The sequence below is a fragment of the Anopheles nili genome, chromosome 2 (genome assembly GCF_943737925.1).
Source record: "Anopheles nili chromosome 2, idAnoNiliSN_F5_01, whole genome shotgun sequence".
Taxonomy (NCBI): domain Eukaryota; kingdom Metazoa; phylum Arthropoda; class Insecta; order Diptera; family Culicidae; genus Anopheles; species Anopheles nili.
Window position 1 is genome coordinate 5,562,663 of NC_071291.1, and position 17,676 is coordinate 5,580,338.

Genomic DNA, 17,676 nt, shown 5'->3' on the forward strand with positions numbered 1-17,676 from the left:
ATAACGTTGAGGCTCTCAAACACCCGCTCACAATCGCACACGCTTGCCATTAGCATGGTTCGCTCCCGGTGGGTCGTGAAATTAGATTTGCGCCAGTATTGCCTCCCACCCCTTGTGGGGTTGTTAAGGTGTTCTTAGTCACCGAAAGGACGCTCGAGGACGCAGTGGACGTGTTGAGCGTCCAATGCGTACGTACAAGAGAGCTCCCCTGAAGCCATCCATCACGACGAATGTCGATGGCAGGGAATTAACACCCCTTGTCCTGGGGCGTCCGTTGATGGGGTTGGCCACCGCCAATGACCCAATAAAGCTCGGACCCACCCCGAGCGGGCCCATTTGGCACGCTAGCGAAAGAATCGAAAGGTCCCCAGCCGGTTGGTGCCGGGCGCAGGTGCCTAATGGTGCAATAAAACCGATTCCCTCAGATTGATGGCCGCGGATGGCGAGTGCGCGCAGGTGTTGGTGGACGCGGAGTTGGCTTCCGGAAAATTTCTTCGCATACTTTCGCATACGGCCTCAACGAAGCGGGCACACATACACACACACATTAGGAGGCCGGTAATTGCGGCCGATGTAAACATGCCCATGGAATAAATGCCGATCGCACAGAAAGCACTCCATTACGTATGTATTCTTTCATGAAACGCCCCGAGGGTGTGGTTTTTAATGTCGTAGTGAAGGTTAAATAGGAGTCACAGTAGGAACAGAGGAACTGGTCGTGGCTCGAACGCAACGCTGCACATTTTTCAGCAAGCACGAATGAGTAATGAGCGCCATTTTTCACTTTCCGTACTATTCAAAGCAAGCGAAATCCGCGTCTCTTTCCGTTTTTATTGTACTGCTAATTGGCAACCACATTCGCTTATGCCAATACAAGCGGGTTCTCATTGCATGTAGGATGAATAACTGCTACTCAAAGACGTCGGATACATTTAACATGGATAGGTCTGTGATGATTTTACTGTTTCTTTGCCCTGAGCTACACAGAAAACGAATCACCCCAAAAGATTAGCAACAGAACGCTCCTGACTTTAACAATCACGAAAGAACGTACCAAATTCGCTCCCTAAATCGTCTGCAGCCCTCCGTTTTCGTCTGACTGGTAGCGAACATTCCCACTGCTCGGTAAATTAAATTTTCACAAGTCCGCTATCGGCTGCGGGTGGTACACCAGGTTGAAAAGGAGCCGAACCACGAGCATCCCGACACAGGTGGAGCAGCACAATCTCGTTGCTTGATGTGCTCCAATTGCAAGCCACATAAACCCTGCCCCATCACAACGAAGACGACGTGTCCTCACGGCTACCGATGCTACCGAACACTCGGTCTGGTCGGTAGCACCAGGAAGAAGGCCAGAGCAAATGGTGAAGTTCCCCGAAAACCTCAAGCAGGTAAATTATGGTGGCACATCATTAAAGTGCTAAAGTTCTCGGTGCACAAAACCGGCCGCATGCTGGTACTGCACCCGACATTGCACCTGAACCGCCCGAACTTTGCACCTTTGCGTTGCGAAGGCGCATCCTTAAGATCCTTCCAAACTTGATATTTGCGCTTCCTCTCCCGCACCCGGATGACACGCGATGCCCCAACCAGCACAATCTGCTCCTTCAACCCACTCGGGGTGAGAAAGAAACCACCGCCCGAACGAGGTAACGGCATTCCGAGCGCAAGGACACGAACGCCTGGTGCGAATATCTCATTCGAGCGTCGCATCTCGTGACAGTTTTAATTTACTGTAAAGTCATCGAATTACCACAAACTCGCAAACCACCACCAACGCCTTCCATTCGTTGGGGATGCAACTTTTGTCCCGTTCCAGCGCAACCAACGCATCGACAAAACTGCCTGCCGTCGACCCAAGCCCGTGTTGGCAGGTTTGTTTTGCTTGGTCCCGGGAATCCGGCAAATAAAATTACCGTCTAGGGGCACCCACCACCGTTACCGAGCACCGAAACGCACTCGAACTCGTCGCCACCGACGCTAAACTATTTGCACGTGCTCGAGTGGGAACACAGCGAAGCAAAAGCGCTGTAACGAGAGTGCTCCTGATGCCACGGCTGCTGCGGGCACAGCTGGTTTAATTTTTCATGACGAGTAAAGGAAGAACGAAAGCAGCTACCGATTGCACCGGAAGCGGTGGGGTGCGAAGGGCAACCAAAGCAAACAGCATGGAAGCGAATGCACAAAACCAACAATGGCACCTGGCATTTGTGACCCGTCGAGGTTTGCCCGTTAGGAGCGCGCGCTTCGTAGCTGGAGGCTGTAGTGGAGCATCGGCGCAGCAGTGGAATTATTTGCAGGCCATTAACTCGAGCCGGCTCGAGCTTCTGAAAGCTCCGGCTGGGAGTTGGATCGCTAAATGGCGTTTGTCAAAGACAAGCTCTCGATTGTGTTGGTACCGACGATCCAGTGGCGTGGTGAAATAGGTGAAGCGATGTGGTGAAACTCACCACATTGGTTGGGTGTTCGTTTGATGCGCTTAATTTTCCCACCACATTTCAACAATTACCCGCTAAACGCGGTCGCATTCGATACAAAGTCATGCTGCCCACGGCTAGCGTTAAACATTATCCATTTCTTGTGAGGTGTGAGGTGCAGGCGAAAAAAAACCCCACCCACACACCACACGCAAATCAAACAAAGTGCCTGCTACGATTGGCGATTTTTTTTTTCAGCACTTTCCCAACGGAGCGGGCGGGCGCATGGTTGCATTGTTGCAAAATGCACTCCAATCCCTCAGTCATGCTGGTTGGCAACATTGTCACAGATACCGTCACAATAATCCGTCACGCGAGTTTGGCAAAAAGCACCGAACTAACCCGTGATCCTTTTGGTGTTGCTTCGGGCACAAAAACTAACTGGAGCTATTCACGTACGAGGAAGTTTATGTGCTGTGGGTTTTCAGTGAGTTGCTTGTTATTTTTTTCTTCTTTGGACAGTGAAATGGATATGTTAGAAAGGGAATTTGAAAATGACAGCCCATCAGAAAAGTTGGGCGTGAACTACCGCATACGGTGCGCGAATTCCGAGTGCGCCAATAACTGTCCCACACCAGACACGGTGTGCCTTGTAACCGTGCAACCAACCTAACCGGCACAGATTGACGTGCGGAAACCTCATGCCCGTGAGGCCACCATTTATTATGCAATTAAATGTAGCACAATCCCGCGCCGACAGATGCAAATACGCACTACTTTTTGCTAACAGTGAAATCAGTGGATCCACGCGCTATTCAAACACCTGCGTGTATGATTTGAATGCCACATCCGGGGGTGGTTTTGATTTTTTCAGTGGGAAATATTTCGCAGATTATTCGCAACTAATTCGTGTCAGATGCAAATGTCAAACGCCCAAACTCAAACCTGTTACTCTTTCTCTCTCTCTCTCTCTCTCGGTGAAGGATTCGATGGAGGCCAGCGGCAGTGGTTCGTGATGGAGATCTACGACCAGCAAACGCACGCCCTGCTTGCCAACGTGTCCTCCAAGCTGCCGATCTTCACCGTGAACGGGCTGGATGCCGGGCTGCTGCTGAAGATCGTCATCTACGCGACGAACATGCGCGGTCGCAGCGAACCCATCCTGCTCCAGGCGTACACCCTGAAAGCGGCCGAAAAGCAGACAGGTAAGGCAGGACACGCCAATGCACCACCGATTCCGGTGCAATCCGTGCTCAACGAACGCATGTACGATCGACGAATGGATGCTCCCCAAAACCTCGGCAAACACTATTAATTATGCAACACGCGGAGTAGCCTGCGCTAATTCGTAGTGCGGGTTGCATACCCTCCGGGCGTAAGGCTGTGGCAAACGCCCCGTCAACGTAAGCTCACCACAACCCAGTGTACTTTTGCGACCTACCGACGACCCACGACGACGACAACAACAACCGGCACATCAACAGCATTCGTCCTACCCCGTACGCTCTCGTACGCTCTGCCCCTTTCGCCTTCGGCTACGGCAAAACAATTTCGAATGTGATGTGCATAATTTATACCGACCAGCAGCTCGGGCATGTTGAGGGACAGTTGTGCCTCAGATTGCTAACCGCCCATTTCCACGGGCGTACATGTTTGACCCATCGACCATGCGCTGCTCTCCAACGCGGTCCAACGTTCCGACGCAGGTTGCACTCGTTTTCAAATCTAATTATCTTAAGCGGCCCAGATGTCATTTGGAGTTTCTGCTATCTCTCGCCAGCGCGTCCTGGGACGCCACGGGAGCGCAAACGGGTTCTCGGGTCGGTCGAGTGCACAAAACCACCACCCACCTCACGACAGCCATCCCGACTCACGACCACGCCACGCAGAAACGCCGCTGAAGTAATGAAATTTTACAAAACTTCCCACTTCAAACACGCTCCAGCACGAGGACCAGGCACTTAAGCGCTGGCAGCCCCTTTGCCGGAACACTCCTGCGTATTTCGCTCTCGCTTTGCAAGCGCTGACTGCTATTGCCAGTGCTCTTGCAATGCCCTTGCACTCGCTAAGTGGATTGACCAGCCAGACACATGGCTCGTTAACACGTCCACAGCACTGGTTCCGCACCGGAAGGGCAACCGGGCGCGATCGGGGTGGGAGAAATTAAAAGAGAGATTCCGAGAGCGAGAACAAGCGAGATAAAGTGCAAGGATTGATGGTAGACGCCACCGACGGTGATCCGGATGTGGAACTTTTCCCCACGGACCTTTGGGGCGAGCGAGCGGATTCGGATGTAAAAAGCTGTTTAATCTTAATTAATACCATTATATTGTATTAGAACTAATCCGACGGGGAGTTTAAAAAGCTTTAAATTCTGAGCCGTTATGACGCTCGCATCGGTTGTGCTTCCGGTTCGCCACCCAGGTAGCCGAGAAACGGCTCGCAACTCTACTCCCGGATGGGTATCGAGGGATTACCAGTTGTGGTGCTTCCGACGGTTCGTCTGAAGGGATTCCCTCTTTTTTTGTCTCCACTTCTACAGATCTAACACAGTTCTATACGCTTCCGCTCGCCACTAACTACCTGGCGAAACTAAAGCACATCATTAAGGACGGCATTCTCGAGAAGATTCATGCCCCGATGGGTATTGCATCCCGGCCGTGAGACAATGGCAACGGAGCGGAGAAATGGATAATTTCTTAAGCCAGCCAGCAGGTGTATAATCTCGCCATTGTTCGATCATCGTACAATGCGTTCGAGTTTGCAAATAAAATGCCAACTCCGTTCGCCATCGAGCAACGCTTCCCTGGGGTGATATTCATTCATTGAGAATCGGCCATATTTACCCAGCCACTGTCTTGTTCGATGGCAACGAATGGATGCGAGTTTGGCAGCTTGTTTAAATGCGCTGTGCAAGCATCTATGAGGCAGCTGTACATGTACGCAAGGAAAACCTAAACCTTGCCATGAACCAATGCACTTTAAGGGCCGCTTCCTTGGCAACACTTTATAGGAATTTTCGAACTTTATGATCAACTCATCAACCAAAGAAAACAAAACCAAACAAATTCGTTGCATGCAAAACCAACAACCCGTGGACGATTTAAACAAACACAAAACATACCTCACCCCAATCCAGAACCAGGCTAGCAATAACATTGCGACCGCCGATCAAACGAACCTCGGATGAGAGTAGAAAAAACATTCAAAGGGATCTCGCAGCAAAAAAACAATCATGACACCCGGCTGGCGACGGTTTGTCATAATACCTCATTAACCGCTGGTGGTGGGCTGGGTTTGGCTACAGTTCCGTTTTTGGGTGGGTGGGTGGGTGGGTGGAACATCATTAAAATTATCATCGACAAACAGCCCGCCAAGCTGGCGAGTCACTTCAAACGCGACGCGTTCCCAAACCCGAATGATACTCAAACAACCGAGCTAACCACCCTCGCCGAACCTGACGTACACTTACGCAAACACGCACAAACCCGGTCACTTCAAACGCACGTGGCGGATGGAGATGAGCTCCATAAATAAACAAATCGACCTGCGGGGGGCATTGGAACAACAAAAAGAACACAATCACATTACGCCAGCGACGTCCGAATCGGTGAATCGATTGCTAATCAAATAAACGGATAATTATAATTCGCCAAATATGTGCGCACGGCCCAATCGATCGACCTGGGACGCCCAGGACGCCCTCGCCCATGCCCTTGTTCATGAAGTACTGGGCGCCTCCACCGTACTGTAGATGGCAAGCCGTCATAATCCCGGCTTGTCGGTGCCGCGCGAACCACCCACACTCGCGCAACCACTGAGCTTCTCTGCGCCAACCAACCTCAACCAACCGACGACCAACGATGGATGTTTGCAGCAAATGAAATAGTTGAATAATCCAATCGAATTATTTATTATTAGCAGTGTGATTAATTATTCAATATTTCGGCGAAATAAAATGTACCGATGTTGGTTGGAAAAAGAGTGCCACCTGCCCCATTTGCTCTGCCGCTTTGCTCTCCACTGCACCCGCGCTCCCTTTGGTGGCCCTTTATTGGCAAACATGAGCCGGTTCGTGTACGGGGTCAAATAATTTACCCGCTTTTCCAGCAAACACTCATTGGCATAACGCACGACAACCGCGCGTTTCGCCCGTACCCGCGCTCCAGCTTTTAATTACGACATGTAGTTTTTCGTCGCTTTTCGTCATGTTTTGTGCGAGGGTGTTTTGTGTGTGTTTTTTTTGTAACGCTTTCTTTCTTGCTTTCTTTTTTGCAATACCTACCGGTGCTGTGGGTGGTGTGTGTGTGTGTGGTTTTTTTGTGGTTCCTTTCTTGCTATTTGGACCACCAAAGTAGCCGAATTTCACCAAAAATGATCAGGTCGTGCGGTTGGTTCGAGCTGAAATGTGGCTTGGGCGGGCGATGCTGCTCATAAATAATACCCCCAGCGCACAATATTGCCACCCAAGTACCGAGCGTACTGCGGCGAATGATTCCCGAGCCTTTTCTAACGCACCATTGACACGAACCCGACCCGAACGTACGTGGTCCCTGCCCGTGCCCCACTCAGTGGCTCAGCTCGGTTGGCTTCGAAGGGGGTAAATTATGAGTCCCCCGAGGGGGTGGCGGTGGCACAGCATGGGTGTGACGAAAAAGTAAAAAAATAGAACACACGACACGACTCCACTCATTTATGTATGTGTTATCGAACAGTTAAGCTACGATCGGGTTAAATAATGGTCGATGGGTGGATGGGTGGGCGAAGTATTGTTTCGTTCCGCAACAACATTTTAATGGCACTAATAATGATGGCACCAGCAATAATGGCCGCCTCCCGCCTCGCGGACACTAAGCCCCATAGATTTATTGAAAATTAATCAGATTACCATCGAACTATCGCCAATGCAATGCGCCAATATTGCGCCCAACATTCGCGCCACTGACGCGGGTTGGAAAACGACCGTTGTCAGTCTAAAAAAAAAAAAAAGAAACAGCGCACCTGCGCTGGGGCGGCATTTTCTGTGAATTCCTGCTACCCCCGATGGGTGGTTACGCCCCTATTGGTCGTGATTTAATAAACGGGGACGTAGAGATTAATAAATTTATCGATGGTTTACGTTCACCGGGGAAAAAGCGATACGCGGGACAGCTTGCACGTCAATGGGCATTTTTATCAACCGATCGAGTGTGTGTAGCAGCGCGCGCGATATGGACAGAGTGGCTGGTCCAAAGTGCGAGTTCAAAGTGAGACTACGTGACACGGTGCTCGCTGTGTGGATATTATTTTACAGCAGCAAACTAACTCCGATGCTACATTACACATTAGATAGATACATGTCCATCGATACAATCTCGTTATTTATCATGGGCGCGAGAGTATGGCTCGAAAAACTATACAAACAAACTAGCGCATTCAATAGCCCATCATCAGCATGTGTCCTGTAAGACAAAAGAAGGCTTCGCGGCTAAATCCTTTCCACTAAACGGCTTCCAATCACATCGCGCCCGGTCCGTGTGCTATTTCGCAGTCCGTAAGGTCGCTTCATTACGATGAAATCGTTCCAAATTGGTTACATAATCATCGACGGACAAACACTGTGAAAAGAAACAAACATTCGCAAGCAAAAAAAACCCCTCAAATGAATGCAAATGGTAACGGCCGCGTGCAAAAACCACACGAACACGGTAGCCAACGCAAAAACCAATGCACCCGCCCCCGTTTCAATATAATCAAATTTAGGTCCGTAAAATGGAGTGTCTGAGGAAAATCCACACTCACTCACACACACACACACCAACCTACCATAAGCTTCTGCCATAAAATTTATATTCACTCTCGCGCTGAATTAGGTGCAAATTTAGTGGACTATTTTTTAATGGCCACCGATTTTCCGATCGTTTTCTGTTGAACGCGCGAAACAAGCAACAAAGGGGCGAAGAAGAAAAAAATCAGCGAAATAACAAACACCCCCTACCGGCCATCCACCACCACCACCCACAATACCCCACAGCAAGATGCACGAGATGGCTGCCCATTTGGATGCGTTGTTTTATTTTCGGTTCATTTTTTTCTGCCTCTCTCTCTCTCTCGCTCTCTCTCGTTCTCTCTTTCTCCTTTCATTCCTGCGGATTCCTGGTTGCTTCGATTGTGTTTCCGTTTCGCTTGGGGCCGCCGTTTTTCGGTGAACCATATAAAACCATTCAACGGAGCTCGGTTTTTACACGCCGCGAAAAAACAGATAAAGCTTTTCCTCTCGAGCAAAATGGCACCAACAAAAAAAAAAACAAGCGACGCAAAAGCTTCGGATGACACGGTTTCGATAACGAGCGAAAACGACCGTACCGGGAGGCAGCGAGCCATCGCGAACCCGCTCTCTCCCTGGAGGGGCTGGGATGGACAAAAAAAATATATCAAACGATAAAAACGACAAACGGATAACGATCCGTTATTGGGGAAGTTAAAATTTTATTTCATTTATCGTTCTCACTTCTACGAGGGGCGCAAAATATGGATCAATTTTAAAAACGACCGCACGCTATTCTGGCCCCTCCGAAGGACCCTCCGCCTTTCCGGTTCTCTCTCCCGTGGGCGATGTTGGGAATTCGTTTTACTACCCAAGCGCTAGCCAACCCACCAGAAGGACCCAGCGCCAGTGCGAGGAAAAAAACACGTCCCTTTGGCCTCACGGGATCTAGGATTCCGCTCGAACGCGAACAACTCTCCAACAGCAATCAATTTCTCCCGGTTCCGGTGGTATCGAGGTGGAAGGATAACACACAGCAAATAAAAAGGAAAAAAAGAAACCACCACACGTTCGCGTTGTTGGCACGAAATTGCTGTTTGCTGCGCGCTTAAATAAGCCGGCACAGCTCGATGATGATGCATTAATGTAGCACCGGAGACTGGAGACCGATCGGCACTCTCTTGGCATGCGTAAAATATTCTCACGACTTCCTTCTTTCCTTTGCGACGGACGCCCCGGCGGAATTCCTTGCCTACGCATCCTCGAACGGTCCAGGATTGGGGCGGGCGAAAGCCACGATCCTATTATGGTGCGCGCGAGCTCGTCCCCGGACTCGGGCATTATTAGCTTTTATAGTCTTACAAATGTGCAAATGTGTATTTTTATGTTTACGGGTGGAGTAATTTATTTTTACGATTTTCTCCACCACACGGCCACTCTCGCCGCCGCGTTGATGAGCGAACGAAATAACGCTTCTGCCACTCGATCCCTGGTGTTATTTTACTCCCGGCTGGGATTTTTTTTTGTTTCCATTCCTTTTTTCTTTTCTTTTTTTTCTGTTGCTCTCCCAATCGGCCAAAGGTTTGGATTTCGTTCACCCACCCACCCCCAAAGACACGCCCGGAATCCGGCCATCGAAAAGGGTCATCCGGCGGGGAAGGTAAATTGGCATAAAAATCTGGACAATGCCACCTCCGACGAAAAGGGGCGAAACTCGAAAGCAAACCAACCCCGTTTATTTTGTGCGTGCAGTTGCTCCCACAAAGCGGCAAAAATCTCCGCCTCCAGGCACGAATTAATGGTGTTTTATGTCCTACCATTTAGCCGATGATAATACTAATGGCATAATTGCCAACCGAATGAGTGGCCCTCATTCTCACTGGGCTGGCACTCGCGGTGAAGATGGTTCACAAAATGAAACTAGCTGAGGGAAGCGCAAGAAAGAAAGCACCATCGTTGGTGAAATTAAACCCAAAAAGCCCCGAAACGCTCGACGGCAATGCGCCAAACAAACGGGGAATAGCGACACGGAGAAACGGCACGCCGGGCTTAAAAGCTAATTGGTCGCATCCGTGATTGGCCGTGGCTTATTATTTAATGCAGTCGGGTGGAAAGTTTAATCCACCACTCACATCCCACGCGCGCATATCGAGCTAATTGAGTTAATAATGCGTATGTGCGCATTAACCACGCTCATGCGCGATCCCTTCGCGCGTAACGACAGTAGAGGATGGCGTCAAAATAAAATTCGCATCATAATTCGAGTGGGAAAATCACCACCACTTAACCGGTCGATGGTATTACGGTACGGCTGGGACGCACCAGCAGAAAAAAAAATATCCAAAGTCCAGTTGCCCATCGACAGGGCGTAATCGAATAAAAATCTAATTTATCGTCCACCCATCAACCCGACGACCCACTCGGGGTCGGGAGAGGTTCAATCATCTGAATATCCTCTGCCGCAGGACACAGGAGAAGCGCGAATGAACCGACGCGCGATGGTTCATCATGGTCCATTTCCGACCGACGGGTCGTTCGAGCCACCACCGATGATGAATATTCATTGCACGAGCACGAAAATTACGACTATCGATGATTACGTGCCGCAACTGGACGGCCCTGGGCCTGAGACGGCTGGGTAAATGACCACCAATTCCTGTTGGCCACGAAACTCACCGACACTGCCGCCGGGTGCCAACGCGTAAATTGACCGCGAGACTCACGAGCGCCGTTTTTTGCTCGATTTTGTGTGTGTGATTTTTTTGCCACGGACCGAACGCGCCTGTTTTTATTTCTACGCCGTTGCGGCCAATTTATTCGATTGGCTTCGGAACGAGCCATTGACACGGGCCAAAAAATGAACTACACCCGGCTTGGTATGGTTCTGGTTCTGGCTCCGAAAGTTGCCCGAAAGGTTCTCGATTATGATAAACTGACGGAGCCAAGCGCAATCACGGCCGGTAAATAAGCGGCCCGGTTGGAGATAATCAAATGGCGTTTAAATCTGGCGCTGATGCTCATATTTAATCACCCTCTGGTGCGAGAGAGAGAGAGAGAGAGAGATGGAGCATTCAATTAACCCGACCCGACCCGACCCGAACCGACCCGGACATCCTTCCATCCTTCTTATCAAACGCAAGATTTTACCGGATTCGATTGTTTGTTCGGGCCGCTAGAAAGCTGCAGCCTGGAGAAAAACGGGGATGAAATCCAAACGAACCGACGCTTCCGTTCGTCAGCTAAACGAGGCTTGCCCGCTTGAAGGATTCTCCGGCCGGTGTGTTGAAGGGAATTAAATTCACCCAACCCTACGGGGTTGGGGTCTGTGCGTTATAAATAATACCCCAAACCGCTTCAACGCTCACACATGCTCACCGACACCTGATCCTTGGCCGGCTGCTGCTACTGCTGGAGGCGCCCAGCAGCTTTTCTCCGTTCCCGGTCGCTTGGCAAACAAGAACCAATTATTCGCAGGTGAACGCAAGGGAGAAAACCCCCGTTGCCGTTTGGACTCAGGCAAACATCCACAAACCACCAACCCGTCCAGTACGGGTGCCGCTCGGCACGAGAAACTTTCTCATTCGTTGGAAAATATTTACTGTAATTTATCTACTGCCACCCGGCGCGCTGGGTACGTACTTCATGTCTTCCCGGCAGGAACAAGCTGCGGTACGATGCACCCTTGCACCGATTGCCGGCTGCAAGCGCAAAGGTCAACAGGGGAGCATTATAATTACCTTATACCTAAACAGCAATAACTCATGCATCTAATGTTCATTACAATTCCAATTCCAATCACTGTTGCGTGTTGCGAGCGTGTGAGTGTTTGCCGTCGAAGGGGTACGATCTAAAGGACGACCGAGTCGGAAGGGAAGTTGTTTGGTACGTGCCGGTGGCGTGGATGTTCAGCGAGATCGGGAGGAACGAAAGGTTTGAACAAAACTTTCTTATCCCAATTTTCCACCACCACGCTTTGGTTGGAGGATAAGCACGAACGGAACGAGTGCTACGAGCACATGGACGTAAAAGGGTTAGTAAACACGGAGCTTAATAGAAGCTTAATCACTATTATGACTGTTTGCGCAAGCTTCGCCCCAAAAACGGGGATGCATTTTCACTTCGCTCCGCGGAAAAGCGTCGTGAGTGTGGGACCACCCGGGTACGGTACGCTCGCTGAGATATTAATCCCCACGAGCTGGTGGATGGTCCTGAAACAGGTCCTGTTTTGGTTTTTATTTTATTCATTCAGCTTTAAAACAGCAGCAGGTTTCGGGGCTGGTTTGATAAGCACTTCGTGGAGCACCAAAAATATGCCATTTTCAAATTCAAAAGCTCGCGCGTTTCGAGTGGCGCGTTTGTTGACGGGTGAACTTTTCTAATAAAACAACTCTTTCCTAGAAGAGATGCAAACGCGGTAAACAAGCCAGCCAGAGGGCCACTGTTCGCAAAAGCAGTGGAAGCAGCTTTCCACTGAGAAAATGATCCTCCCTTCGAAAACGCACCACAGAGCGTGCGTGGGACGTGCTCCGGATGTGCCGCTGTGCTTTGCGAAATTTATCCGGCAAATATTTGAATTTATGGCTGAATCCGCACCAAACCCCACTCTATCCCACAGCTGTGTAGTGTAAGCTTTCATCGAAGTGGATATTATGTGGCAGCCATTTTCCACACGGTGTAAGACCAGGAGAGCATCCTCTTCGACACCCCATCGCATCCGAAAGGGAAAATCAATTCTCCACCGTCTTGAGTGCAGGCTGCCACTGCAGGATATTGTGCTGCAGCTGCAACGAGGCCGGTTTTCTTTGTTCTTCGGGCACCGGTGCTTTGGGGCAGTGAGCGGTAAACAGCATGGGCCGGTTCACACAAGGCCTAACGATGCGTTCTTGCTCGATGGCTGGATGGCTGGAAAGCTTCGAGTCAATTTGCCTTCCACTCCATGAAAGCTACCGCACTGAGAAGAAAGCGTATCCGATGCTGGCGTACTAAAACAATGGCTCAATTGCTGATCGAAAAGGATTTCTAGAACGGCAAGTGCTGCCAGGGAATGTAAGGGTGCCATATCTCTGTCCTTCGTTCTAGCCATCCTTCTCAAAGGGGCTAGATGCACCGGAAGGTACGTTAAATTCAACAGAAGCAGCTCTTGCTGAGCAGCCCCCCAACGGACCATTATGCGCCAGTCGATGAATAATGTGCGATTTGAAATTTTAATTCGATTCGAACGATACGCCCTCTCCTGTGTCTGTGTCAGCTTCAACCACCCTTTCGACACGTTCGGTGCAGATTTCACTCTAATCTCTAATAAACCGAGCAGGTGTTATCCTCCCGGCACCTAAAGTACACCCGGTGCGAAGGGGGAACTTTTGCCAGCCTCGTCCTGTGGCTCGCCACCTATCGGCTGGGTGGACGCGGATTCCCTGGATGTGTTTTTTTTTTGTATTTTCAAATCGAATCTCCATTCCGGAGTAGACGAGAGGCACCGCCTGCAATCGATGATCCATCACGAAGTTCGGTTCGCTTTATTTGATCTAACTTTCGATAGCATCGAACAAAAGCTTCCTCGTCGGGCGTTGGAAGCATTGCAAAATAGTCCCAAACTCTGCTGCTCGACCACGAATAGCGAAAGCACCACTGGGTACGAAAATTTGCAACCCACCTCCGGGAATGAATAGGGATTTACACTACTGCGTGAAGATTAGTTATATATTCTATCGTTTCGGTGTGGCCCGGTCCGATCACCTACCACGCCAAGATCGGCTATATTGAGCGTTTATTCCCCTATCGGCTGCATTAGTCAGAAACTAAAACGGATTCGTCCGCGTGAGGTAACCTAATCCCCTACCCGTTGGGATGCAGCACGTGCAACCGAACGCAGCAAGTGCATCGGCACACACCACCGGGGCCGGAATTCGCATCCAGGCGGTACATCAAACAGGCCATCATTCCGGCAGGCTCGTCGAAATCTCATCATCGTCGCAAGCTGTCAACGGGTGCTGTGCGTTGTTCTGGGCTCCGTTGCCCCCGTTGGGCCAATGCAGCCACATTGTTGTAGCACATAATGTCGATAAATCTTAGCCAACTGATTGATTTATTGACGAAATTCTACCGTCCAAAGCGAGCGAACCTCCCGACGGACGGCGGCGAACGAGCGAGGTCAGGATTTATTTATTTTATATTTTCGGTCCACCGCACCGGTGTTCCGGCGCTTGTCGCACAACAATGCAGCTCTGGGCTCGAACGGTTCGCTGGAAATTATTCCAACATCGCATTTACCGATGTCGCGTTCGAACCGGCTTACACTGGCTGATCCGCTCGGTTTTTCGAACCGGATACGCCATCCGTTTCGTCGAGCTCGAGCTGTCAAACTGCGCCCGAAAGATAGGCAATCCCTCCATACACATAAGCACCGTACACCTGTCATCGGCCGGGTGCGTTGTTGACGGGGGTGGTTCTGGTGCCGGTTCCGAATCCGGTGCCATCAATCGTTGTGACAAGCCGAAAAATCCATTGCCCGCGGGTGAGTCCATAATTTTTTACCCAACGACCCGCCATCGGATGACCCCAACGCGGCTCCGAGGTATCCTGTTTCTCGCGGGCGCACCATTACCGTCCGAAGCCAATAAAGAACGCCCAGGAGTGCCGGATGAAAAGCCATTCGCCATTAAGTAAATATGTAGCGGTCAATTGGGAGCTCGAGAAAGAGAAAAAAAAAGCCACACGGTGAAGCATCCTCGTATAATTATTCCAGCCAATTGAGCACACATAATGATTGCCCAAGCATAATGACCCAGTGCATTCGCGTGCAGCCGCGAATGAATACGCGAAGCCTTCTGCAGGCGGAATGGTAGACGCGGGTCTGTTTTATTCTGTTGTGCCTGTTAATTGCCCTGCACGAGCGTATTTTTAACGCATCGCAAACTCAAGTGTGGTTATTGCGCTCTTTTATTGTCCCAAACAACGGTGGCGCTTGGGGCTGGAAATCTCCATGCCGATCGCCACTCTTAGGACGCTCAAACGCTGTAGGTGAACATAGCGAGGGAAAAATTCTGAAGAGGATCAACCAGGATAACGGGCGAACGGGCGAACAGACACGCCATTCCCACCAAGTGGTGCTGCACTTTCGCAGGCTTATCGGCGTAATTCAATTGAACAGATTTATTCAATAAATAAATACACATAAACAATTAAGCACAAAAGACACAAAACATGGCCGGAGTAATGGGTGGGAACAAAAGAGAAAAAAAAATTGTCAACCACCCACCTCGTCGCCTGCGAAATGGTGAACGGCCGCACAAAAGGGAAAGGGTGCTTCGAAATAAATTTCCCGCGTAACGCAATTACTCCACTTACCGGTTTCCACGCGCAAACATCTCCGCCGGCCGATCAGATTGGCGATTTCCGATCGTCATTTTGCCGCCGCCAAGCCGATTTATCTGCCCATTTTGTTGGCGCGTTTGTTTTGCATATTTTTTGTTTTTGCGCCCCACCGATCGGTTCGGTTTGTGTGGGTTGTTTTTTTTTTCTTTTTTTTGTTACTCCCACCACACACCAATCGGTCGGACCAAGGTAGAACAAATGAAGGGGTTGTATTGTAAGTGCGGTGGATCGTCTCGTCTGGTCCTTGATAGGGTCCGGTCCGAAATGGGCGAAAAAAAAAACGTTGGAATTTATTTCTTCCTCCAGCGATCTGCCACGTTCGTGCGCATAAATTGGTGCCTGGGGTGAACACGGCCAACTGCACCCTCCCGGGGGACCGTACTTTCATTTCAGGTCACGGCTCCAATCGGTCCCAATGCGATGCCATTTCATTAGCTTGTGAAGCTCGAGCCCCACCCAGCTTACTGTGGGCTGTGTATGAATTATGATAATCAGCGTAATGTGGTGCATTATCGCGTCAGTGGATGGGTCGCCGTTATCGATGGGTACGCCATCATGCACACGGTATCTGCTATCGCCCGTGGTTAATAAACCGCTGCGCTGCGTTTGTGTGTTTTAATTCTCTTGAGTGTGCTCTGCGCATATGATATCATGCCGCCCGCATTAGAGCCGCGGTGAAAATCGCAGAATTTAAGACCGTTTTCATTAGTCCCGTACATTGTTACCATTAAAAGTGCACCTCTTGCGCGCATTGCTTCTCTATATCTTATAGCACTGTGTTTTTCCTCAAGGGAAAAAACATAACAGACAGCTCACTAGGTGCCTTCCATATTTTGCGCAAAAGTTTCCCTCAGCTTTTCACGATTCCGTGAGCTTGCGAAGCATGAGGAAACATTGCAATTTTCATTTTATTTTTTTGTACGCTTCCTTTACTGTCAACATCTCTTCTCGTGGCCAAGTCACCCATTCAAATGCAATCCGTGCAGGAAGTTCATTTATCCACCTGATTACCCTCAACCACGGGCTGGCGCAGAGAAAACCGACACGAGTCGCACTGAAGTTCAATGTCTACCTGACGAGTTTTCCCTACAGAGACTGTGCCATCGTGAGTCGGAGTGGTTAAAAATCAGCATCCTCTCGGGTGCACCATCTTCATGTGCTCCATTTGCGTGACAAAACCGTCCATCTCTATTCCAAAGCCTACTTCGCAACGCATCTCACCGTAGCTTCTGTTCTCTTGGTTCTCTTTTCCCGCAGGTACACACGCTGAGTTCGAGCTCACGCCGATCGTATCGATCGGGATATTTATCGGCATTTTGACGGTGATTATCTGCATAATCATCGCGGTCGCGGCCGCCTTCAAGCTTCGGTCGACGCAGGCCAAGCAGCACACCAGCACCGGTGGTAAGCGGCCCGGTAATCTGCCAATTAAGGAGAAAATCTCATTACCGCTCAGCCAGTCGGAAGACATGTACGACGAGAAGAACCCGGACGTCGTACCATCGAACGAGGGTAAGCCCTGGCCGCGGCCCAAACACACACACACATGGGCGACTGCGAAAACGAGAGCCATCGATGACATCGATCCTTCGAGCCGGGTCCATTTCCGCCGGACTTGCTCCGGACGCGGAAACACGGACGCGGATTCCGCAGGATAACGGCCGTTTCGCTTTGCTTCCCTTCGTATCCTTTCCCGCTTGTGCTTCCGTTTTAATTCCCGCTCGAGTCAATTCCTGCTCCCGCACGGCTAATTATTCCGATGCGCTGAGAATGCCCATCAGCCGCGTTTGGCCTTCGTTCGGTTCTTCGTTTTGTTATTTGGCCTTCGTTCGGTTCTTCGTTTTGTTATTTGGCCTTTTTGTTCACGTGTGTGTGTGTGTGTATGTATGTGTGAGAGAGATTGTCTTTTCTGTTCATAATGTCCCCGTTTCCGTTTCAAACCCCAACCAAATTTATCCTCCAATCCTTGCGCTACTGTTTCGCTTCTGCGCTAGTATTCATGATCATTGTTTCGTCCTGCCCAAACGCGGTGTCCCAGAAGCACGCTCCCAGGCGGCTTAATCTGGATTGGAATGAAAATAACAAAAAGAAGCAGAACCTCACCTCACTTCAGTGATCCCTCTACATTATGTTCTCACT

The 17,676-nt window shown here is 50.1% G+C and overlaps 1 protein-coding gene across 1 annotated transcript in view; it reads left to right on the top strand.

The window, feature by feature from the left end:
* LOC128721627 (hemicentin-1) overlaps nucleotides 1–17,676 on the top strand; it is a 145,843-nt gene that overhangs the window by 120,164 nt on the left and 8,003 nt on the right. Inside the window, exons 13-14 of the mRNA XM_053815398.1 lie at nucleotides 3,401–3,622; nucleotides 16,795–17,049. Coding sequence (XP_053671373.1) covers nucleotides 3,401–3,622; nucleotides 16,795–17,049 — 477 coding nt within the window. The remainder of the gene's footprint in view (nucleotides 1–3,400; nucleotides 3,623–16,794; nucleotides 17,050–17,676) is intronic.